Source organism: Peromyscus californicus, unplaced genomic scaffold (assembly GCF_007827085.1).
Source record: "Peromyscus californicus insignis strain IS unplaced genomic scaffold, ASM782708v3 Scaffold_9__1_contigs__length_137607984, whole genome shotgun sequence".
NCBI classification, from domain to species: Eukaryota; Metazoa; Chordata; class Mammalia; order Rodentia; family Cricetidae; genus Peromyscus; species Peromyscus californicus.
The window spans coordinates 123,385,346-123,408,745 of NW_026294617.1; the positions used below are offsets into that span (position 1 = coordinate 123,385,346).

The 23,400-nt window shown below is 45.7% G+C and overlaps 1 protein-coding gene and 1 long non-coding RNA gene across 2 annotated transcripts in view; one reads left to right on the forward strand and one right to left on the reverse strand.

Annotated features, from left to right (window-relative positions):
- Positions 1-872: 872 nt before the first annotated feature.
- Dnai3 (dynein axonemal intermediate chain 3) overlaps positions 873-23,400 on the reverse strand; it is a 64,626-nt gene continuing 42,098 nt past the window's right edge. Inside the window, exons 17-23 of the mRNA XM_052731491.1 lie at positions 16,419-16,579; positions 15,394-15,457; positions 8,801-8,931; positions 6,290-6,494; positions 4,765-4,856; positions 3,279-3,401; positions 873-1,193 (exon numbers count right to left, since the gene is read on the reverse strand). Coding sequence (XP_052587451.1) covers positions 1,050-1,193; positions 3,279-3,401; positions 4,765-4,856; positions 6,290-6,494; positions 8,801-8,931; positions 15,394-15,457; positions 16,419-16,579 — 920 coding nt within the window. The 3' untranslated portion in view covers positions 873-1,049. The remainder of the gene's footprint in view (positions 1,194-3,278; positions 3,402-4,764; positions 4,857-6,289; positions 6,495-8,800; positions 8,932-15,393; positions 15,458-16,418; positions 16,580-23,400) is intronic.
- The window catches only part of LOC128106172 (uncharacterized), a 31,791-nt gene continuing 29,040 nt past the window's right edge, over positions 20,650-23,400 (forward strand). The window contains exon 1 of the long non-coding RNA XR_008216612.1: positions 20,650-20,785. This is a non-coding gene — a long non-coding RNA (uncharacterized LOC128106172). The remainder of the gene's footprint in view (positions 20,786-23,400) is intronic.

Below are 23,400 nucleotides of genomic sequence, written 5' to 3' on the forward strand. Positions count from 1 at the left end.
AGCCCTCAGCTTCTGCCCAGTGCCTGCTGACATGCTCCCTGCCATGGTGGTGGTCATGGACTTGAACCCTCTGAAACTGTGAGCCCCAAATTAAATGTGCTCTTTTAATAAGTTACCTTGGTCATCGTGTTTTATCACATGAATAGAAAAGTCACTAAGACAGACATGACCAGGGTGCCTTTTTGATGCCCTTCATCGGTTAAAAAGGGTCTTCTCTATAGGTGCTAAGAATGTGCTGTCATGAATGTTGCATTTTTAACAAATGTTTTCTCTACCTATCAGCATTACAGTTTCTCTGTTTAGTCAATCTCGGACTCATTTTTCTACTGTTAAATCAATCTTGTTTTCCTGGATAAATCCACCCAGGTCTTCATGTGTTATCCTTTTAAAAATGTATTTCTGGATTCAGTTGGCTAATCTTGTGTTTAGAACATGGACCTACCATCTGTGCACTGGCTTGGGGGAAGCATTTCTTTTAGACAGGTGGTCAAAAGTAATGTGGTGGGGATCAGAAATGTGATCAAAAATCAAAACAAGCCGGGCGGTGGTGGCGCACGCCTTTAATCCCAGCACTCGGGAGGCAGAGCCAGGCAGATCTCTGTGAGTTCGAGGCCAGCCTGGGCTACCAAGTGAGTCCCAGGAAAGGCGCAAAGCTACACAGAGAAACCCTGTCTCGAAAAACTAAAAAAAAAAAAAAAAAAAAAAAAACAAACCAAAATTTGACTTCTGCTTCTGGGATTAGGGCCTCTGTGTGACCAGCCCTGGGGAAGAGGGGGTGCCTGAAGCTGGGTAATACCACTGTCAGAAGATCAAGATGTTCTTATTCGAAAAGCCCACATTCTGCACACAGTCCAATAAAACTCACCATGAGGTTGAAATAAATCTGACAGAATTTAATTGTTTTAATACCAGTGAAATAAAAGCCTGCATTTACAAATAAACCTATATATAATCAGTTTGCTATTATTTTACCTCACATAAAATACAATCAATCAAAACAGAGGGAAGATCACCAGAGTGACCGCAGGAACCATCTTCGAGACTCTTTGCTAAGCCATATCTAAGTAGGATACCTTCTCTGAGACTTTGGTTAGGCCAAGATTGAAGAGGATGGACTTCTCAAGCTCCAAATAGCTCTCATATTCCAACTTCAGCTCAGCCTCCATCTGCTCTTTCGTCTTAGTGTAGACTTTCTAGGGGGAAACAAGCAAGACAGTTCTGTAAGTCACTGATAGCTTAAAAACCAAAGCGGAGCCGGGCGGTGGTGGCGCACGCCTTTAATCCCAGCACTTGGGAGGCAGAGGCAGGCGGATCTCTGTGAGTTCGAGGCCAGCCTGGGCTACCAAAGTGAGTTCCAGGAAAGGCGCAAAGCTACACAGAGAAACCCTGTCTTGAAAAACCAAAAAAAAAAAAAAAAAAAAAAAAAAAAAAAAAACCAAAGCGGAATGAGAAGGAGCTGGGTTTTATGGAAGAGCTGGTGGGGCTGTTCTCTCACAGGGGTTTGTGGGAGGGTAGGAGGACAGATGGACAGGGCAGTCTAAGTGCTTGAGAAGTGGCGAGTGGGGAAGAACCTGCCCTCTATTTTTCTTTCTATAGACCAGTAGTTCTCAACCTTCCTAATGCTGCGACCCTTTAATACAGTTCCTCAGGTTGTGGTGACTGCCCCCAACCATAACATTATTTTCATTGCTACTTCATAACTGTAGTTTTGCTACTGTTGTGAATTGTAATGTAAGTATCTGTGTTTCCGATGGCCTTTGGCGACCTCTGTGAAAGGGTTGAGGACCCTTGCTACAGGCCCACAGACAGACTCCTCCCCCAGTTTTCCACGTGTCCTGCTTTCCTTATGTGGCTTGGAGGGTAGGTTGCTGACTTGCAGAACTGCTTTATACTTCGTTGTAGCAACTGTGGATAGACTGCTGGGGTAGAGAGTGGCAGTGTCTCCCACCAAAGCACTTAAACCAGTGTTTGTGAGTGTTCAAAAACAAACAAAAAAAAAAAAAGCACAAAGCCATCACCAATTCATTCGCTGCAGCAGGACTAGGCAGGAAGTTGGTTTGCTGGGACTGCTGTATGTGATGTCACCACCAAGGGCTTTTGAAATGAGCCCACCGCTTTGATTGTGTGACTGCGAGTCTGTCAGTGAGTGATGTGTGCAGAACATCACAGTATCCACATGCTGCTGCTTTTCTTAGGGACCTGGGCTCTCATCTGGAAAATTACTTTGGAGGATACTATGTGCTTGGCTTCGAAGAGACCACAGGTGGGGTCAGTTAGGAAACTGTGGTGGCAAAGAGGCAAGGGAGGAGGCAGGCCAACAAGGGACATGAATACAAATCCAGGTGACTTGAGAGGGAACACAAGAAGAACACCTTATGGAGCATTTAAAAGTCCCCAATTCTAATGGATGACGGAAAACCAGCCCTAGAGTTCCTGTCCCTCAGAGGGGGACTGAGAAAGAGGGGAGCAGGCCTGCAGAGTGTCACATTCCTCTGACAGCTGCGTGTAAGATGGACATGTTCCCACTTCTCTGTTTCTGGGTTCACACACTATCCATCACAGTATGATAAAAGATACCCCCCCTCTCATCTATCTGCCACCACAGTTAGCCTAACGGCCATTTGATGGCGAGTGGTCACGCTATTTAGCTGAAGGCCTTTCAGCAGTCACCAGAGGTAGCTGTTGGCATTCCCATTGTCCAGACAAGACAACCAAAGCTCAGCAAAGGTGGGGGCCAGCTCAGGTCTTGACGTCTATATTTGGTTCTCTTTTTGTATGGCCTGTTTCAGTGCATCACTCAGCAGACCCAAAAAATTCCACGTAATGAAAGCACTTCCCTGTGGATCCTTGTATCTACACGAAAGGATTTTAGAATTACAGTAAGTCACAGAAAGATGGCTTGGACAGAATCTCACTGTGTACCAGGGCTGGTGAGCTGGCTCCGTGGGTATGGTGCCTGCTGCCAAGCCTGGCGACCTGAATTCCTTCCCAGACTTACATGATAGAGCACTGACTCCCATAAAGTGTCTTCTGACCTCCGTATGTGAGTTCTCTACAGCCTTACCACCTAGAACCCACCCACACGCAAGAAACAGATAAAAATGTGATAGAATCTCGCTGGGTGCTCAACAGGTAGTTCACTCATGGTGGTCTAGGAAATCGAAGACATGCCCTCTTGACTCTCATAAGGAAAAGCAGAAAGCTGTGGAGCCCACAGGACTCCTGTGGGACGAGCCCCGAGACACTTTCCCACTGGCAGGAGAGGAAATGTCACTCACGGTTTTCTTCTTCACCAGTTCCAGGGCTATTTCTTTCTTTTCTTCTTCACGGATAAGCTTGCGCTGCTGGACATAGTCCAGATGCTTGACTTCTCTTTCAAAGTAGTAGTTCACACTTGCTACCTGTCAGAAGCAAAGGCCGGGGATGAGCCAGGGACACCCGTGGTCTGTACAAGGCTCTGTTAGAATGCCTGCTGTTCCATAGTTAGGATTTTCCCACCGTATCTCCTCACTCCACTGACTACAGCCTCTTAGCTGCCTTCTTAACCGTGAGCAGAAGAACGTCGTACAGTGCTCCTCATCCTTTAGGCGGGTGTGAATTGGGGGTGTGCCTGCAGGTCAGGGAAGCTAGCTCTGTGTGCATGCTTCTGTGCTTACATTTAGGTCCCTGTGACTTGCAGGTTCGCCCTTATAGTTGAAGGAGAGAGCTGTAAAAACCTTCAGTGCTTGTAGCAGAGATATTCAGGAATTTGCTTTTCCCCTTTTTCTTTCTTCTTACGTCGGAGACTGAAGTTGCATGTCCTCAAATAAACTTGTTAAACTCAGAAGAAGAGAGCTACAGAGACTTTATATTTCTGGTTGTGAACCTAGCCTTTTATGGTGGAGCCATCTCTCTAGCACTGTTTGGAGACTTTAAAGGGACTAGAAGCGGAGCTGAATTCCGGTTCCCTAGAAGGCTTAGCACACAGGCATACAAAATTAGCAGGGAGTCAACAGAGACCTCCCTTGGGGAAGGCAGTCAGGGCAAGCTTGCTGCCCGTTAGGAACTAGCCTGATGCTGGGACTTGTGATAGACTGCGATCTGTATATTTAATGTGAGTGCATATATATTTACATTTTTCATTCATCAATCCTTTTATAGCCTCATTCTTAGCATTGCTTGAAACACTTAGGCGGTGAGCATGAGGTTGGAGGGGTCAGAGTATTGTGGTTCAGATACAAGGCCAGCAGTGTGCAGAGGTCAGGGAGGATGATGGAGGGGTACGTACATACATCAGAGTCCTTGCGGAAGGATGTCACTGAAGTGGCAGAGCTAACACTTGAAAATAATGACTCTCCCAGTCTGCACCTCATTCACTGGACTCCTTCCTTTCTGCTCTCGTGTTTGATTATTTTCCTTAGCTTCAAACTATCTAATTCATATGATAAAGTATTCGTTTATTATTTAAAATGCACAAGTTTCTCATTCTCTTGTGAAGCAAAAGTGCCAACATTTTAAACACACTTTTAAGGTATGCCCCCAAAGGTTGGCAAGGTGGTTTGGCAGGTAAGGTGATTGCTGCCAAGTCTGATGACCTGAGCTCAATCCCCAGGACCCACACGGTAGAAGGAGAGGACCAACTCCTGCGAGTTGCCCCCTGACTTTCACAAGTGTACCATGGCATGCACCCACCCCAACACAAATAAATAAGTATAATTCAAAAAAAAAAAAAAAGAAAGAAATGCCCCAGCAACATCAAACTTGCAAAACCGAGACTTTACTAACCTCATTAAAGGAAGGGTGACTTAATGTCCAGGGAATTTCTAAGATATGCAGTGTTCCATAATAATCAGCTATGGCTATAAACTGCTGCTTAGCTGAAAGGTTAAAAAAAAATAGGGGAGAAATTCAACAAACACAAAGTCATCTGAAGAGGTGAAACACAAAGGATGTTTTGTTTTGTGGTTTCCTGAAGGACCTGCTGTGGTTGCCACACTCCTGGCAACTCCATCATCAGATGCTCATGACTGGACCATGTAAACACGGACAAGTCATTTTTTCCAGCTGATGAGATGGAAGCTAAAACTCTGAGTCTTTGTCAGAGGAGAGAGGCTGAAAGCCCCCTTTCTCTGTGGTCTTAAGAAAGCAGGGAGAGCTCGTGGTTCTAACCCGGGAAGCCCATTTCAGCCAGCACACTGAGAGCTGAAGGACCGTGCTGGGTCAATGAGTTTCCGAGACACAGCCCGAACCACCGTTTTCCTATGACAGAACACTGCTTTAACAAAAAGAACCAAGTGTGTGAGAACGCTCATTCTCCATGCTCCAGATATTTCCCCCTTCTCGTTTTCAGGTCTGGTTCAAATTGCTGAATCCTCCACTCCCAACCCTGCAGGTACAAAGTCGGTGTTTTGTACCAAGGATAGGGAAACATGCTTTGGTCATGCCACATGGCTAAGTGGAAACCAGGCTGAGAAGTCCTAGAGATCCTGAGTGGGAGGAGGAGGGAGGGTGTTTCCCCCGAAAGAAATCGTTGAGACAATCTTGTGCCTATTGGGAACACAGGGAAAGTGCGTCCAGTAAGGACAAGTGTATCGGAGTTACTCAGAAAATACTATTTGAGCCAAACAGAAAACAGAAAACAAAACAAAACAAAAAACAAATTAAAAAAAAGAAAAAAATAATCAAAGGAAATAAATTACTTTTCTATAAATACATCCTTGAATTTATGCTTGCTTGGTAGTATATTGCTGTTTATTCATATTTAACCCAGGCACTAAAGCTTTATAGATATATAACCCTAGAGAATCGTGTGATCCCATGAAGGGAGTTGCTTGACGTGGTCATTGAAAGCATCACTAAAGTATGTAATATCTAAAAAGTTGACAAAGAAACACAACTCAATATTTCTGGAAGAGAAATAGCCACAAAGCCGCAAAGCTTTAGGACTGTTCTGTCAGGCTGAGAGAAGACTAGATGGATGCTTTCCATCCTGTGCTTCAAAATCGGCCTCGGCCCGGCTTTTTTATCAGAAGTCTGAGAAATTACTGCTGATAAGTCCAAACTGCCAGGGTAGCTTTGGGCCTTCCAGAGTTTGGGGGCAAGATGGGGGGAGGGGGAGATGGGAATGTTGTTGGAGAAACAAAGGGAAGAGTGGAGAGCAGAAGGGAGAGGCACAAAGACGGGTGGGAGGAAAACACGGAGGGTGTGGGGAGGAGTGTGGGGGTGTGGGGGAGAGGGGAGTTTTCAGGGGAACGCCAGAGCGGTCCTAGTTCCTCCAAACACGTTGCTGGATGGATTAGAATGAACATACAGGAGAAGGTCCAGGGTTTGATGTAGGTGATCATGGTGATGCAAATATTCTGGGACTGGGCTGGTTCATGAGTTTTCTCCAGGAGATCCCAGATGTCGACGTATCCATCCTCTCGGCCAATGTAGAATACGCCGGGCCTTGTTAGGGACCAGGCCCCTGACGTGTACCTTTTCGGTGCGCAGCATGTCTGAAGGAGCGGTCCACTCTAAACACAAGTTTAAAAGACACATTGAAAAACTTTTCCTGTGACCCAAGGGAAATTCACAATGATTTTTTTTTTTAAGTACAGCCCAGCTGGCCATGATCACTTAACCATAAGTTTATCCTTCTGGGAGGTCTTACTTCCTTTTGTTGTGAGGTTTTATTTTTATTTTTTTTTAAATGAGAGGGAGAGAGAGAGAGACAGACAGACAGACAGACAGAGAGTGGTGCATGCTACAACGCCAATGTGGAAGCCGAAGGGCATCTTTGTGGAGTTGATACTCTTCTTTCGCCTTTACCCACTGAGCTATCCTGCCAGCAATGTTGTGAGTTTTTACATAGGAGTTATTTTTACATATAGAGTTATTTTCTCTCCCGTTTACTTTATAAGTAACCTCGTTTTCTTGTTTTTAGTTGCTTTTTTTAGAGAAGATTGAACCCTCCAATTTTGTTTCAGATGCCTCCGAATGGATTGCTATTTCTGTGAGGATCTGTGGACAGTAGATACAAGAAGTGTGTAAGGAAATTTCTCCTCTAACTTTACCTTGCTGCCAGGGATCTGCTGCCCATGGAAACAGTTCTGGGATCCACAAGAAGCAAACAAAAAGGCTGTTGTTACGGTTGGAGCATGTGTTTCCCACAGACCCACGTGTTGAATGCTTGGTTCCCAGCTGGTGACACTGTCGGGATGGCCTGGAAACTTCAGGTGGTGGGGCCTCGATGGAGGAAGGTCGTCCCTTTGCAGCCGACCCCAGTTCTGGATCTGTGCCTCTACTTCTCACCGACCTGGAGGTGAGCAGCTTCGTCTGCCTGCTGCCGCTTCCTTCATATTCTGTTTCAGCATGGGACCAGAACCAGCTGAGCCGCGCAACCACCTACCAGTCAGTCAGAACCACCTGTCCTGCTTTAGGTTATCACCGAGGTGTTTTCATCCCAGCTGTGAGAAGTAACTAATGCAGCTGTCGGTCCCAGCTGCGAGTCAGCAGCCGAGCCCGCAAACTTTTCATAAGCACCTTCAGACGGCTGAAGATATGTGTGGAAGAGACACTCCAGGCCACCAGAGCACAGTGGAGTCATCTTTTTTTCTCTCCAGCTGAGGTGATTTGCTAACTTGGGGAAGTTGTCACAGAGGGAAGAGATTGGAAAATGCTTTCTCTTACTGTCGTGCCCACCTACCTACCCATGGGGTATACCCAAGTGTCCCTTGTATTTTCAGTGACTAAAGCAAGGCATGGAATCGTCTCCCACAAGTCAACCCATGCCTAGGAAACCCTCTTGTGAGGGAAGATTTCCCAGGCCTGTTCATCCGGTGACCTCCAAGCCCTTTCGTCCCCATTCTCTCAATTCCCTTACTCTAAGGCTAAGCTGCTTTTTGGTGCCTGACAGTCTTCTGAAAATCATGCCAGAGCTTTCTTTTTCTAATTAAAAAACTTCCTCACTGTAAAAACAAACAAACAACCAGAAAACAAATAAAGCCTACATTTATTGATAGAAGGTTTATTGACGGAGATTTAAGCAGCTTTCAGTTTTATTCAATGATACCCTGTGCACAAATGTTGGCACATTTCTTTTTAAAATTATTTATATCAATTAGATATCCAGAGGGGGTTATTAGGTGAAAGGACACGGATATTCCAGCTGTGATACACACATGCTCTCTGCCTCTGTCTGTCTGTCTCCCTCCAGTGTTTCAGTGTCGTACCAAAGGGGCATAGTAGTCTCGATTTCCCACAAAAAAGAACTGGTTTGCCCTGCCCTGCCTCACTGGATTGTTTTTCACTTTTTTTTATTTGTTTGTGTTGGCAGTCTGGCTCCTATCTGGCAGGACCCGGCTCTTAATCCTGACCAGATTTTACCAGTGCGTACATGTGTCTGGACAAGCAGTGCTCTGCCATCCCTGGACCCCCAGTCTGCAAATGCCAACTCCTGAACCCACCAACATGCTGCCGGTGCAGAAGGAGATACCCAGCACTTCTCTGGACTTCATCTAGTCATCAGGGTCCCATCTTTACAAGGAGGGAAAGCTCAAGTCTGATGAGCTGCCCACAACAGATATTTTGAAGAAAAACCACGTATTAGGTTTCAGAGAACAAGGGCTTTGCTGTGTTGTTTACTCCCTCTCTGGAAAGAAAGCCACATGGTTGTGCTTTCAAAGGCTTCTAGTGGTTCTGCTGACATCTGGAGCCAGACCATCTGTTCTCATTTCTCTATAAAGTGCCCCACAGGCATGATATACTGGAACAGCCATTGTTCCTATTGTCTTTCTCAGTAACAAAGACACCCGCCCACTCAGTTCTGCAGGCAACTTACCATGACTTCTTCCTTCCAGATGGCCACGTTCCATCCCCCAACAGTGAGGATGATGTCGTTGTAGAAAGGTGACCTCTGAACGGTGTGGACAGACCCGTCGTGGACGGTGTAGAGGTTCACAGGTTTCTTGGCTGTGGAAATACACAAGGCCAACTTTGGGTGCATGGTCTGTCACAGAAACTTGCCTTCTGGGCCCCTTTTCAGGCCCTCAGCAGCGCCATGTTCTCCTTCATTTACCTGCTCATTAGTCTATTCGGGGAGTCACTAAATATTTGTGGGTTGCTTATATGAAAAAGGTCTTCATGTGGGTGCCTAGACAATGGCTAGCTAGTAACCCAGTGTGGCCGTCCCCTCAAGGGGCTGACGATCCTGTAAACAGATGCTCCAGGAAGTAACTGGAACCATCACAAAGAGGGACGACAAGGGGCACTCCTAACTTAGACTGAAGGGTCGGGGGAATGAATCACTGAGGCCTGGGTGTAGCTGAGCTTTGGGAATTTCTGGGGTGGAGGAACAGTGTGGACAGAAGGACAGCACACACCGAAGTCCCTGGAAGAGGAACAGTAAGGGGAAGCTGGAACTACAGGCACGAGACGTGAATGGACAGGGTCTAGAAGGACCAGACTGTGCAGGGCCCTTCAGGAAAAAGAGTTCAGACCAAGGCCAAAGTGCAATGTCTTTTTATGCGTCCAGCTCAAACCCACTGATGTTTCCAAAGCTACTCTGGCCGCTGTGGGGAGAATGGGTTAGAGGCAGGCGAGGCGAGGCAGGGACCCCAGTGAGGACGACTGTGGTAGTTTAGGTGTGTGTGTGAGAGAGTGGTGACTTGGATTAAGGTGCAGTAGAGGAGTGGATAATCAGGACGCATTTGTGAAAGAAGACATGGAGACAGCTCGGCCAGGCAGAGCGAGCGAGCGAGCGAGACGCAGCGCTGAGGAGCAGCCTGGTTTCTGACGAGAGCCACTGGCTTGATGCAGTTCACCGACAGCAACTAAGAAAGGTAAAGTTCAGACGCTGAGACCAGAGCTCTCCGGAGCCTTTGCCACAGGCCCCAGGGTCTTCCTGCCTCTCAGGATTAGGGCTTGGGTTTCCCTTCCATCTGCCAGGGTTGACTGTTGACCTGAATGCTCTTCATTCTTTGCTCCAAACTCCAGGGATGACCGACCATTAAAAACACATGCCTGTGGGTCCTAAGGTGCAATGTCTCCCTGCTCTAGGCTAAAACTGCAAATTTATTCTGTATCTCATCAATTTAATGACACGTGAGAGCTGAACTGATCCCCTCAATCCAAACACTGATGGGATATTTAAGAGAAAGAGACCCCCTACATTTTGTAAGAAAATTATAAAGTAGGGTTTTTAATGTCCGTTCACATTCATGGTACCATCTTTTGCAACAGAAGAAAGATGAGAGTATCCACGGATAAATGGCCAAACAAAATGTGGACTAGATATGTGATGGGATATTATTCAGCCTGGGCTGCAGAGATGGCTCAGTGGTTAAGCACACTGGCTACTCTTCCAGAGGACCTGGATTTGACTCCCAGCTTTGGAGCTGATCAGAACACTGTGTCTCTATTTAGGGGCAGGGACTTTATATTAGGAAGATGTCACTCCTCAACAGCCTGTAAGGCTCCTATATTATTCTCCCTTCAAGAGTAGAGACCCTAAAACCATTTAGGAGAGGAGTTATAATTGGGGAGTTGGTATAACCCATTTCCACCATGGAAATCCAGAAATATAGTCCCAAAGTCATTCACCCGAAGGGATCAGTGTCATGACTGGAGTCTTGGTCACAGGCTCAAGTGTAGCTTCCAGTCTAAGGTGTTCATTTAGAAAGTGATAAGAAACCAGACCTCTCGACTGGACCTCATGGGCTGGAAACAAGGACATTTCCTGCTTCTGGCCAAGGACAAAAATGGGATTGTTCACCTTCAAGGTCCTTGCCCCTAAACTGACTAACTGGTTTCTGCTCCCAGTCCTCCTCGTTATCTTGATAGATCACAGGCTTCCACTCACCCCAAAGCTAGGCACGTCATCAGGCAGATTCTGATATTCTCTTCCTTCGCTGTGACACATTACCTGGAGTTTCCAGCAATGGATTTGAAAAGTGTCTGGATTTATGACTTCCTTCGAGTTGTTAGAATAAAAATTTCAAGAACTTTTTTTTAAAGCCATATTTGAATATGGAATTTAGGGTAGCCCAAGTCTGTGTTTTCAGACCATGATCCTTCTCATTTGGCTCTAGAATAAAGTATCCTTTATCTGCTTTGAGGTGAGAGCTGTTTTTCACATTAACAGCAGGTTTCAGGATGATGACAAAGGGTTAAGTGGTACGGTTCCAGAGGTTTCAAAGCTTCTGAGAAACACAGGGGCTGAAGGAAATGTGGTCTATGGTGGTGGGCTGACTAACCAAACCAGACCGGCCAGCTGCTCTGGCTTGCTGGCTGTGGCTTCAGGCTGCAGGGTCAGAGTTGAACTGTACAGTTTAGTCCTGTTGCAAAGACAAAAAGGAAGGGCTGGGTCCAGCTTGAGGGAGGGGCAGAAGGTCCGGGTGGATAGCAGGACAGGCAGGCGTCGATTCTATCAGTAGGCCGTATCGGGGAGAATGAGCCAAGCTGAAACCCCAAGGACAGTTTGGGAGATCTCCACCTGTGGGTCCTTGACCTGTCTGTGCAGAAATCTTAAAGAGTCTTATTAATAAAAACAAACCCAAGGCCAATTATTGGGGTGAGCGCTGGAAGATCAGAGAAGCAGAACAAGCCACAGCTTCCTCACCTGGCCAATTCCTCAGCTGATCCTGTTTCCTCAGACTGGAAGCCTCTGAGTTCTCATCCAGATGGATCTCAGCTGAACTGTTGCTCAAAAGCCTAAAAGCTTAACCAGGCTCTAGTTCCTCGTCCTCAAGCCTTAAATACCTTTCTGCCTCCTGCTATTACTTCCTGGGATTAAAGGCGTGAGTCACCATGCTTGGCTGTTTCCAGTGTGGCCCTGAACTCACAGAGATCCAGGCAGATCTCTGCCTCTGGAATGCTAGGATTAGAGGCGTGTGCTACCATTGCCTAACCTCTTTGTTTAATACTGTGGCTGTTCTGTTCTCTGACCCCAGATAAGTTTATTAGAGTGCACAATATTTCGGGGAACACAATACCACCACAGCCATGGTCTCTGCAGTGCTAGGTGCCCACATTTGGGGGTGGGTTGGGGGACAGGTGAGAGATTTACAGCCTTTCCTAGGTCTCAAATGTCTGGTAAGTTCTTGGGGCTAGTTTCCCTGACATATTTTCTTAATTTGCCTTGTTTTCCTACTGCCCTAAATCACCCTGATACATTTACAGGGTGGCACTCTTTCTATTCTCATTAATAATAATGTATCAGTCTGTGCCACTGTGTGTGGTCCCAGACAGATGATGCCGTTCGAATGTCCGTCAAGCTGCAGAAGTCATCCTCCATCCTGAAAACGCACCCTCAGGATGCTTGTAGGAGGTGTCTCTTAGGTCAGGGCCTAGTCTGAAGACCCACTGCTTTATACAACCTAGAGCAATTCAGAGTAAGGCACAGACTGATCTCAACAAATGTATGAAAAATAATAATAACGGTAACTCTTCTGGGTAGGAAGCAAGAGATCCACTTTTTAAGGCTATATCTTGAAGAGATCCCACAACTCATATTCTCTAGGCTTTCTTGAGTGGTCTAGAAAATTCCTGGTAAGGCAGAAGACACCCCAGACACCAGTGGCTTTGTTTTTGCTGATGTTTTTGTCTCTCTGTGGGGCTGCCCCTGGGGCAGATTCCCTCCACACTGTCTCTGAGTGAGCAAGGCTGTCCTGGGGGCTGGAAACTCTCTGAACTGTGATAAGCTATGGCATTATCCACAACGGTAAGGTCTGTTCTTTTTTAATAACATCCTACATAATCTTTTCTCCCTGGAGTCCTTTGGAAAACTAGCGTGCCTTTCAACAGTGAATGGAGCTGTCCCTAAGTTATTAAATGGAGTGCCAGAGCCTCCAGGCCAGGTTGTTTAAAGAAAATTATAATAAACTAAAAGGCACAGATTGGTGGCAGACTTCCTGGGTTCAAAGACTGACGGTGATGCCCAAGGCAGGGACCCCACAGGGCTGCTGTGACAGTGACGAGTTTATCCACGGAAAGTGCTTGGAAGAGTGCCCGGTATGCTTATGTGCTGATGGTACAGTTCAAGGGTCTACCAACTAAAACAATTATGCCAACTGTGGTCATTTAGATCTGCATTTCTTCACTTGCCCCTTAGATCATGTGCAAATAGTTGCTATGACCCCCAACCCGTTTTATTTAGGGTAATCTGCCTTTCACAAGTTTTTTTTTTCTCCCCTGAGGATGAAATTCTCTCCCCTGCCTGGTGCCAGATAGGAGGGATCGAGTTGTGGCAGCTGCCTCTGCCTTTGCTCAGGAAACATCCCTGGTGTTTATGACAGATGCAGGGTGGGAACTCACAAGAAAAACATCTGCAGCGCAGTGAACAGGGCACATGGATTACAGTTCCGTGCAGCTGCGTACCAGCTCTCCCACTCTGCAAGCATTATTCAATGGAAACAGCAGGCTGGCGCAGCTCTGCCTGTTTCACAGGGCTTGCCTGACAGCTTCAGGGTCTCCACAGCCCTGGGGTTAAACGCCAAGGAGTGAAAAGCAACCCCTTTTCATCCTGACCACCCGTATCTCATTGGCCATGGAGTCTTGGCCTAGAGACTCTGTCTCCCAAGTTTTTCTGCTATATGACTATCACCGTGCCTGCCTGCAAGTCCCCACTGGCTCTCACTAGGCCACTGTGACTGCTCACCCAGCTTCCATTAGGAGCTCTACTGACCCAGCCCCACCTCCTGTCCCCCACCGCCCGCTCTCCTGCCAGGCCCTAAAAACCTCAATACAGTTGGCTCTAAAAACCTCATTAAGACAGTCAGAGCTCTTTGCCACCTGGACTCAGAGGGCTGGCCCCTGTCCTGCTGTGGCCGACCTCTAGACCGCTGTGTGTTGGCTCTGAATTCTCCTGCATCCCTCCTGTCCAGTGCTCTTTTGGGTTCCCATGTGCTTGTCCTTGTTGCTCTTCTGACAAGGAATCTATATGAAAAGTTTCCAGTCCATCCTTTAGGATTGTGGTGGTTTGAACGAAATGGCTCCCATAGGCTCATACAGAGTGGAGCTATTTGAAAGGATTAGGACATGTGACCTTGTTGGGGTAGGTGTCGTCTTATAGGACAAAGTATGTCACTGGGCATAGGCTTTGAGGTTTTAAATGCCCAAGCCAGACCTAGTGTCTTTCTCTCTTTCTGCTGCCTGCCAATCCAGATATCAAACTCTCGGCTCCTTCTCCAGCACCATGTCTGCCTGCACGCCACCATGCTTCCCATCATGATGATAATGGACTCAGCCTCTGAACCTGTAAGCCAACCCCGACTACATGTTTTCCTTTCTAAGAGTTGCAGCGGTCATGGTGTCTCTTCACAGCAACAGAACATCGACTAAGACAGGACTCAGCTCAACTGGGGTCCAAGGGAGAGCATTTCTTAACAGCCCAAGAAAGACAGTTCCTCTCTGGACTTCTCCATGACTTTGCTTGCTTACAACCGCAATGCTAACATTCGTTTGCCTTTCCAACAGGTCAGAAGAGGACACTTCCTCCTCATCTACTAACACCGTTGTCTGGCCCACAGTATAAAAATAGAATAAAATTCATTTAAAATAATTGACCTTTCCTCCATGGTTAAATAGTTTTCAAAAGCAGGCTGTAAGAGGAGATGGGACCCCAGGAGAATGTATGAGACCAGGAGGAATCCATGTCTGCCATGGCATTGAGTCCTCTATTGTGTGCCAAGGGAGTGAAGACTACCACCATGATACATAGGTCTGGCATGCAGCACACACACCCACAATGAATATCTATATGAATTATATAATAAATATAGCAACACTTCCAAGGCTCAGAAGCTTCACAGAAGAGTACAGCAAGGTAGAAGGCGGTCTTTGGAAGACACATTGTGATTCTCACAGCATTTGTGATTACTGGCATAACATCTGGGCAAGATCAGGCCTGTGGGTATCCTGCACTCAGGACAAAGGAGAGATGACCCTCAAGGCCCCAGTGCCCCTGAGGAACTATAGGTAGATGGTGTTTTTTTAGTCAGGTAGGGGCTCACCAAGTCCCCCCACTTCCTGAATGTCTATAGAGAGTTAATGGCTGGAGGAGGTGCCATCTCTTCAGTGATATAGACACTGGCAAAGGAACCCACACGCCTGTAAATAACCCTTAACCTAGGACCACGTAAGCAAGCCCAGTGAAACTCACTGGGCCATTAAATACATAAATTAATAAGGACTAGGCAGGAGGACAGAGGGGGTTAGTGGGAGCTGGGGGCAGATAGGCATTAAATACATAAATTAATAAGGACTAGGCAGGAGGACAGAGGAGGTTAGTGGGAGCTGGGGGCAGGTAGGCAATGAAGAGTGAAGACAATAAAATGCATTTTATATGTGTGCTAACATCCCATTCTTATGAATAACTCACGCATGCTAATGACAAGGGAAGATCCCATTAATAACAGGCTAATTCATAAAACTTACGCATGAATCGTCCAGTTTCAGAGTCTCTCTCCATTTTCCAGTCTGTATATATCACTTCACCTTCCTAGAAAGATAACAGGTTCTGGATAAACGCAATGACACGTTCAGAGGCAAGTGGCCTTGTCTCCTGTGGCCCTGTGCTAAGACTGAGGGAACAAAGACAAACAAAACCGAGTCACTTTAGTCACGCATGAATTCAGAGGACCGGGAGGGAAGAAAGGCCCCAAGCTGTCACTGCATCTGATTTCAAGATGAAGTGACAAATGAGTTTGCTTTATGCACACACAGTGACATGAGTAACCTGGGTAGCCGTGGAGACTTGTTATGCATAACTGTCTGAGGATGACTGGGGGACGAGGGCAGGTTTGGGTCATTCAGTGGTTTGTTCTCAGCGTTTAACCAAGTCAGGACTTGATAAAGACCCGGAGTAAGACAGAGAGGGAAGACGCATCATAACATTTACCTTTTCAAGTCAAGAGCAGAGAGCACAAACCTCCACTCAGATTTAAGCACTGGAATGTCTGGTGCTAACCTATGGCCGTTTTACGGAGAGGGGAAGGTAGAGGGGCTAATGTGAAGCAACAGAGGAGACAGCCAGAAAAGTGGGAAAGAGACAGAAGCTGTGAGTGACAATGGGAGGCAGTGGTCCTGCCACGAAGACGTGGACACTTGACAACTGACTCCGGGTCACCTAGGTCCAGTTGACCTTGATCTTGTGCTCCTCTAGCCTCCTGCCTCCACCTTCTGAGTGCTAAGATCACCAATGTGTGCTATCAAGCCTGTTCTAGGTGGTGCTGGGATGGAGCCCAGGGCCTCGTGCATGCTAGGTAGGTACTCGGCTGACAACATCCCCAACCCGTTAAGATTTCAAACCTGAGTCTACGAGGCACTTAAGTTCAAAATCTTAAATACCAATGACCATATTAAAACATGAAACTGCCTTCAGACAGGAAACATGTAAAATAAAGGTTATAAAACTACAACAGCGGGGGATGTAATTTAAAGACCAGACAGTTCTAGTTTACCTCTGTTCCCACAAAGAACTTGGTGCAGAAGTCTTCTATCGGCTTGAGAATATTGGCTATTCCAGCCTCCAGATTGTGGTAGGGGTTTACTTCCGCTGACTTCAGGGCTTTCACCTGGCTTAACACCTTTTCCTTCAGAAGAACATGGATAGAAGACGTACCTGTTTAGAGAGAAAGGTCTTTTAAGATGTATGTTATATTTCCTGTTGCTTGCCACACATTATTCCATTCATCCCTTTCCCAATACGGCAGTGATTTAGTCCAAGACTCATTAGGCTTCAGTTTAGCAGGAACCCCCATCCTTTTTAGGCCACCACCAACTATGTTATAATATATTTACACGTTAGAGTCAAATGTGCAAGTGGTATAAGGGGACAGCTATCCTGAGGCCAAAATACCAGGATTTTTCTTTCAATTAGCTGATGTCATTTTATTTTAGAGAAAGATTTTTTTATGATGTAAAATTTATAATATTGTTAAGCTTTTGGAAAATAGAGAAAAGCATGTGCCAAATAACAAAATGCACTTAATGCCACATCTTTTAGAGATAAACACCACTGGAGTGCTGCTACTTCTCTCCGTAGTGACATCCTGTGGATACACATAAAACAGGCTTTGTAAATATGGGTCATATTCTGGGACTGGAGAGGAGGCTCAGTATTTAAGAGCACTGGCTTCTCTTTCTAGAACCTTGGCTCAGTTCCCAGCACCCACATGACAGCTAACCATCATTTGTAACTCCAGTTTCAGGGGACCCAATGCCTTCTTTCGGCTTCCATGAGCACCTAACACACATGAGGTGTGTGTGTGTGTATGTATATATATATATATATATATATATATATATATATATATATATACACACATACATATATGCATGCGAGCAAAACACTCACACACACAACAATAAGTAAATATTTAAAAATTGAATCATATTCTAACTTGAGGGAGTGCTCTTTTGTTCTCCTAGAGATGGGTGAGGCAAAATTGAAGAGGGGGAAAGGTAGGGAGCCCATAAACACTAAGGAAAGTGTCAACATCAAGAAAATAGTGGGGGTTTGAAAAATCTGAGTGTGTGTGTGCGTGCACGTACATGTGCACAGCAAGTGTGTGAAAGTCAGAGACCAACTTTCAGAAATCTGTTCTCTCCTTCAACCATGTGGGTACTAGGGATCAAATTCGGGTCTTCAGGCTTGTGTGACGATCATCACAATCACCTTACCTGCTGAACCATGATGGTGGCTCAATAAAACAGTTTCATGCTGTGCAGTCCAAGAGCCAGAGAAAAATGTTTCCATCAACCACATTTACTCAGACTTGAGTGGGATAGCCTTGGTATTTAGTGAATTCAAAGCCATTCTTATGCACCACAGAGTTTCAGTCTCTGGTGTTAGTAATTCTTGCACCTGACTTTTATTGACTACTTGCTACGAGCCAGGCACTAAATAGTGTGCATTTCTATATCAACCCATCTGCACAATGTCCAATGATGTAGCCACCTCTGTTATATAGTCCTTTTATCTTCTCACTTTTTTTCCAGGCAGGATAGAGAAAAGGCAAGGAACGGAGAGGCACAACCATTTACTTGGTCAAACAGTGACCTGTGGCTTTGAGATTTTAGACACAGACCATCAACACCAGAATCCACTCTTAACAACTATGCCACTGCTGAAAAAGTATGTGGCAGGCTGTGAAGGCTGTTCTAAAGGAATTCAGAAGCTATTAGAGTATAGCCTTTCTCCTTAAAATGCATACAGAATTTCTCATGGAGAAGTGAAGCTGGTGTCTACCTGGAGCCTTCATCCTTACGGACTAGTTCATGGTACCGGAAGGTACTCTTGCATGCCTCTAGAGGAGAAAGCTAAACACCAGCCCAGTTACGAAGGCTTCACTGTCCAGTGATGACCTGTCTGCACGAGCCACTGGTGCAATAGTGATACAAAAATTGTGGAGTCACCAACCACTGTCTGATTAGCTCTAAGGCCACTCCATGGGAGGGAACCCACGCCTGACGTTCTCCGCTGTCTAAGAACTTGAGACTAGACAGGCTGGGAATGTAGGGAAAAACCAAATGCTACTGCTCTGCTAAAGGAACTTAGCAGTGAAATGACTCCTAATGACATTTTGTTATATCTGTAGATTAGTTTCTTGCTCAGCCATCATCAGAGAAGCTTCTTCCTGCAGCAGATGAGAACTAATACAGATACCCACACTGGACAATGTGCAGAGAGTGAGAGACCTGGGAACTCGATGTCCTAAATAGAACGTCTCATTAAATCCCTCCCCTCGGGACTCCGGGGATTGTGCAGAAGAACAGGTGGGAAAATTGTAAGAGCTGGTGGGAGTGGAGGACATCCAGGAAAGAAGACCTTTAGACACAGAAGGGCCGACACACGTGAACTCAGAGACTGGCAGCATGCTCAGAGCCTGCGGAGGTCTACGCCAGATGGGGTCCCAGTGCTGAGAAGGGAAGTAGACACAAGCCTCCCATCCCTAGCCCAGAGGTTATTTCTCACTGACAACTGCTCACAAAGGAAAACACAGTTTTCTCGAATGGAGTCTCACTGGGTAGACAAACCACACTTCAGGGCAGGCCCCATGCCCGGCAGCAGATGGCCAGCACAGAAACAAACTCAATGGTATTTCTGGAGGTTTGTTTTTTTCTGAATGCTTTGTCTAGGCTTTTCTTTCTTTCCTTCCTGCATTTTTCCTTCCTCCCTTCCTTCTTCCCTCCCTCCCTTCCTTCTTTCTTTCTAACCGTACAGGTCTTCTGCTTATATATTATGAGTTCCGATTTTGTGTTTATATGGTCCCCTCCCCACCCGCCTGTGTGTGTGTGTGGGCACGTCTGCATCTGTATGTGTTTCTTGTGCTTTTTCTTTGGCTCCCTTTTTTTCTCTTTGTTTTCCTATTCTGGTTCGTTTGATTTTTCCAGCTGCCTGTTTGTTTTTAATGAGGGAGAAAGAAAGGCTGTGGATTTGGGTGGGTAGGGAGGTGGGGAGAATCTGGGAGGAATTGGGGTAAGGAAAACCATGATCACAGTATATGAAAAGATATATTTTCAATTAAAAAATAGTTCACACAGAATTTCTTAAAGTTTTAACTGAACTAAGTCTAGGGACCACTAACTCCTCTGGGTTCTAAAATGGAGGGCAAAGGTGAGTAATCCTTGACCACTAGATGGCGAAGGAATACACCAGAAAACCTGTGACTCGTGGTCCAAGGAAGCCAGTGTTAGATCAATAGGCAAACCGTCACAGGAAAAAGTTATGTGTGCACTCTACTGAACAGATCCAAGACTGGCCAGAATAGGTGCAAGCTGGCAGTGTTCCCAAACCACAAGTGGTATCTAATACAATTCTTAAAGCTGGCTATTCACACAGGAGGCAGGAAGTGGCCAGTCTTTCTGAGACCATGGAATTGCCTGCAACGTGAATTTTGGACTGCCCACTTGCGTCTCTGCTGGGAACATGCTTATTCCTTCTATGGTGTAATTTATCCCAAATGTTTTTCTTTAAGAATAACTTATAAAATCATGTTGTCCAGAAAGAAAATATTCATTTGCTGGTGTGTCTTCCTGTTTGACAACATAAGGGTGTGCTACAAGCTGCTTATTGTAGGACTTTCCCTTAAGTGCATATAAATGGATTTTATAACTGTCCCACTAGACTATTAGCTCTGTGAAAGGAAAGACTGATCTTATAAAAGGTTCATTATTTTAAACTTAATTTTAGTTTAAATTAAATTTAAGTGTGTGTGTGTGTGTGTGTGTGTGTGTGTGTGTGTGTGTGTGTGTGTGTTCGTATGGCACATGTAAGTGCAGATGCCCACTGAGTCCGAAAGAGGGTGTTGGAGCCCCTGGAGCTGGAGTGTGGTAGTCGTGAGCCATCTGACACTGTTGCTATGAGTTGGACAGGGTCCTCCAGAGGAGCAGCCAGTGCTCTCAAGGGCTAAGCCATCTCTCCAGCCCTGAGACCTGCCTTTTTCACAGCCGTGTTTTCAGAGCCTTTGTGAGGGCTCTCAGGGGCTTTGTGAGAGTTTAAGAAATACCTATTGACTGAATGTAGTATGAACATGGCGCCTACCATGTGTGAGGCCCTAAGTCCTAAGTTCATTTCCCAGCAGCAGGAAGAAAGGAAGGAAGGAAGAGAGGGAGGGAGGGAGGGACGGAGGGAGGGAGGGAGGGAGAGGGAAAGAAGGGAGGGGGGAGGGGGAAGGAAGGAAGCATTAATTTTAGGATTTATGTGTCTAAAGACAGAACTTCAAAACTTGAAGCAACAGCTGAAGAGAATTAGACAAACGTGCAACAACGAAAGATCACGTGCCTCTCCCTCCGCCGTTGCTAGGACAAGGAAACTGGAGTCCAGGTAGGAGTCTCCCTGCGTCTGCGGTTTCACTTTCTACAGTTTCAGTTCGTTACTCAAGGTCTACTGATGTCAGGAAACAGCAAATGGAAAATTCCAGAGATGAAGCCCTTCTGAGTTTTCAGTTGCACGGCAGTCTCCTTAGAGTGATGAGACCTTGAGCCGTCCGGTTCCATGCTGCTAGGCAATGTCCCTGGGGCGGCTCACCCACACTGCGCAGGGCACCTGCCCATCAACCACTTTGCCACCCTGGTAATGAGGCAGGCGGCTGTGGGACTGCCGCGGTTGGGCTCGAGCGACCCGCCCCCTTTTAACTTAATAATGGTGCCAAAGTGCAAAGCAGAGACGCTGGTGACTGGGATGCCCACAAGAAAAGCCGTAAAAACACTCCAAGTATAAAGCCGGAAGCACAACTCAGTACTTCCAGGGTGATTCATGGGAGCTTTCTTCCACGATACAGTCACAACGCTGTATTTTATTAATAACACCGTTAGCTTCTTCCTTTGTCTTGTTTATAGAACAAATCTGTGCTTTTGTGCCTTGATGCGGCTACTGAAGGTCATGGAGCTCATCCCTCACAGATGGCAGTACACTGCTTTGTCAGCTGATGGGGCTAACAGAGCTTACACAGCTTCTTGAAGTCAGGGTCAGGACCCCACGTCATAACTGAGCCTGGGGGTGGGTATCACTAAAAATCAGTAAAAGTCTTCTATTCTCAAGTAAAAATGGCCATCACTTTTAATCCTAGCAGTAGGGAAGCTGAGGCAGGAGGATTGTGAGTGTGGGGCCAGCCTGGGCTACACAGTAAGAACCTGTCCCCTCCAAACCAACAGACAAACAAACAATTATAACAAGCAGCTAGCTAAAAATGAGAGTGCATACTCTGAATAATTCATATAAAACATTGTACAAAACGCAAATTAATGTGGAGTGGCAGGAAGTTAGGACAGATGACAAAGGGACACTTCTGTGAGAGAACCTTTGGGAGTGAGGGATGTGCTCCACACGGTGGCCCTGATGGTGCTTCCTGGGTATGCGTGTGCGAGCCGCCCAAACTCTTACTAATGTACAATATACCTTATTTCTATTATTCCACAATAAAATTATTTTTTTTTTTTTTTTTTTTTTTTTTTTTTTTTTTTTTTGGTTTTTCGAGACAGGGTTTCTCTGTGTAGCTTTGCGCCTTTCCTGGAACTCACTTGGTAGCCCAGGCTGGCCTCGAACTCACAGAGATCCGCCTGGCTCTGCCTCCCGAGTGCTGGGATTAAAGGCGTGCGCCACCACCGCCCGGCACACAATAAAATTATTAAGCCAAATAAAAACTTCACACTTTACAAAGTGTAATAATATCCATACTCTAAACTAGGTAAAGTACTCACATCTTATGTTTACCCAGTTAAAAAAATGGTAATAGGGTTGGGGGTGGAAACTCACATCTGTAACCTCAACACTTCCAAGGCTGGGACTATAGGGTTGCTGCAAAATGGAGGCAGGCAGCTTAGAGTACATAAGGAATTCCAGGCCATCCTGGGATACCCAGTAAGAAAAATATCCTAAGATATTTAACACAAGACAGTCTCTTCGCAAGCTGCATTAACATCTGTTGGCCTTGTTTTCCTAATTATAGAACATGAATGAAGATTCCCGCGTTGCAGGGTTGTTGTGAGCATCTGATTCTACTGCCACACTAGCCTTCCAATGAGACCTCCATGAGTGTTTGTTAGATGAAAGAAGAAGCACATGATGTTAGATATCAGCAGTCCCTGGCCCACAGAATGAAGGCATGCACACCATTAGCACAGTCCCTGGCCCACAGAATGAAGGCATGCACACCATTAGCACAGTCCCTGGCCCACAGAATGAAGGCATGCACGCTATTAGCACAGTCTCTGACCAACAGCTGGAACTCAATCAATTATAATGGATAAACTGGATCCAAAGGGGGAAGAGAGGAATCCCTAGGAGTTCCTTTAAAACCCAGCAGGTCCAACCAAAGGAAAACAAACACGTTATGTTTTTTTCAAATGTCCCCAAATCCAGATTCTTTCCCCTGCCCTCCAGCACAGATCTGCTTCAGCTGGTTATTACTCACATAAAAAAGATTTTTTAGATGTCCTTTGTTAAAACAAACCTTGGAAACTTTACAACAGAAGTCTTTGGGGGCCAGCAAGTGTCTGAAAAACGCTTCAATTGTAGTGAGTTTTGTACATTTTCAGTGCACTTTGCTTTCGGGGTGATGCGCTCAGCAAACCTTTGAGGGTTTTGATAGCTTGTGCATACCCTTCAATCACTTTCCAAAGAAGCATGGGCTGAGTCAAGCTAGATTTAAAAATGAATTTTCATTTTTCGTTCAGCTTCATTTGTCATGGCACTGTGTAACTATTAATTTAAAAATTATAATTTTGGCAATTTGTCTTTTTGTGCTTCATGATTTATTTTCTTATGCCTGAGATAAGTTTTCGTCTATAAAATTATTCTTTGAATACTACACATTCCTTAGGTGGGCTTCATTCACTTAAAATTTTATTTTATTTATATATTCTTTGAAACTTTCATACATGTATACAATGTATTTTGATCATATCTACCTGTATTTGTTATGGCTATTATTGCTGTGA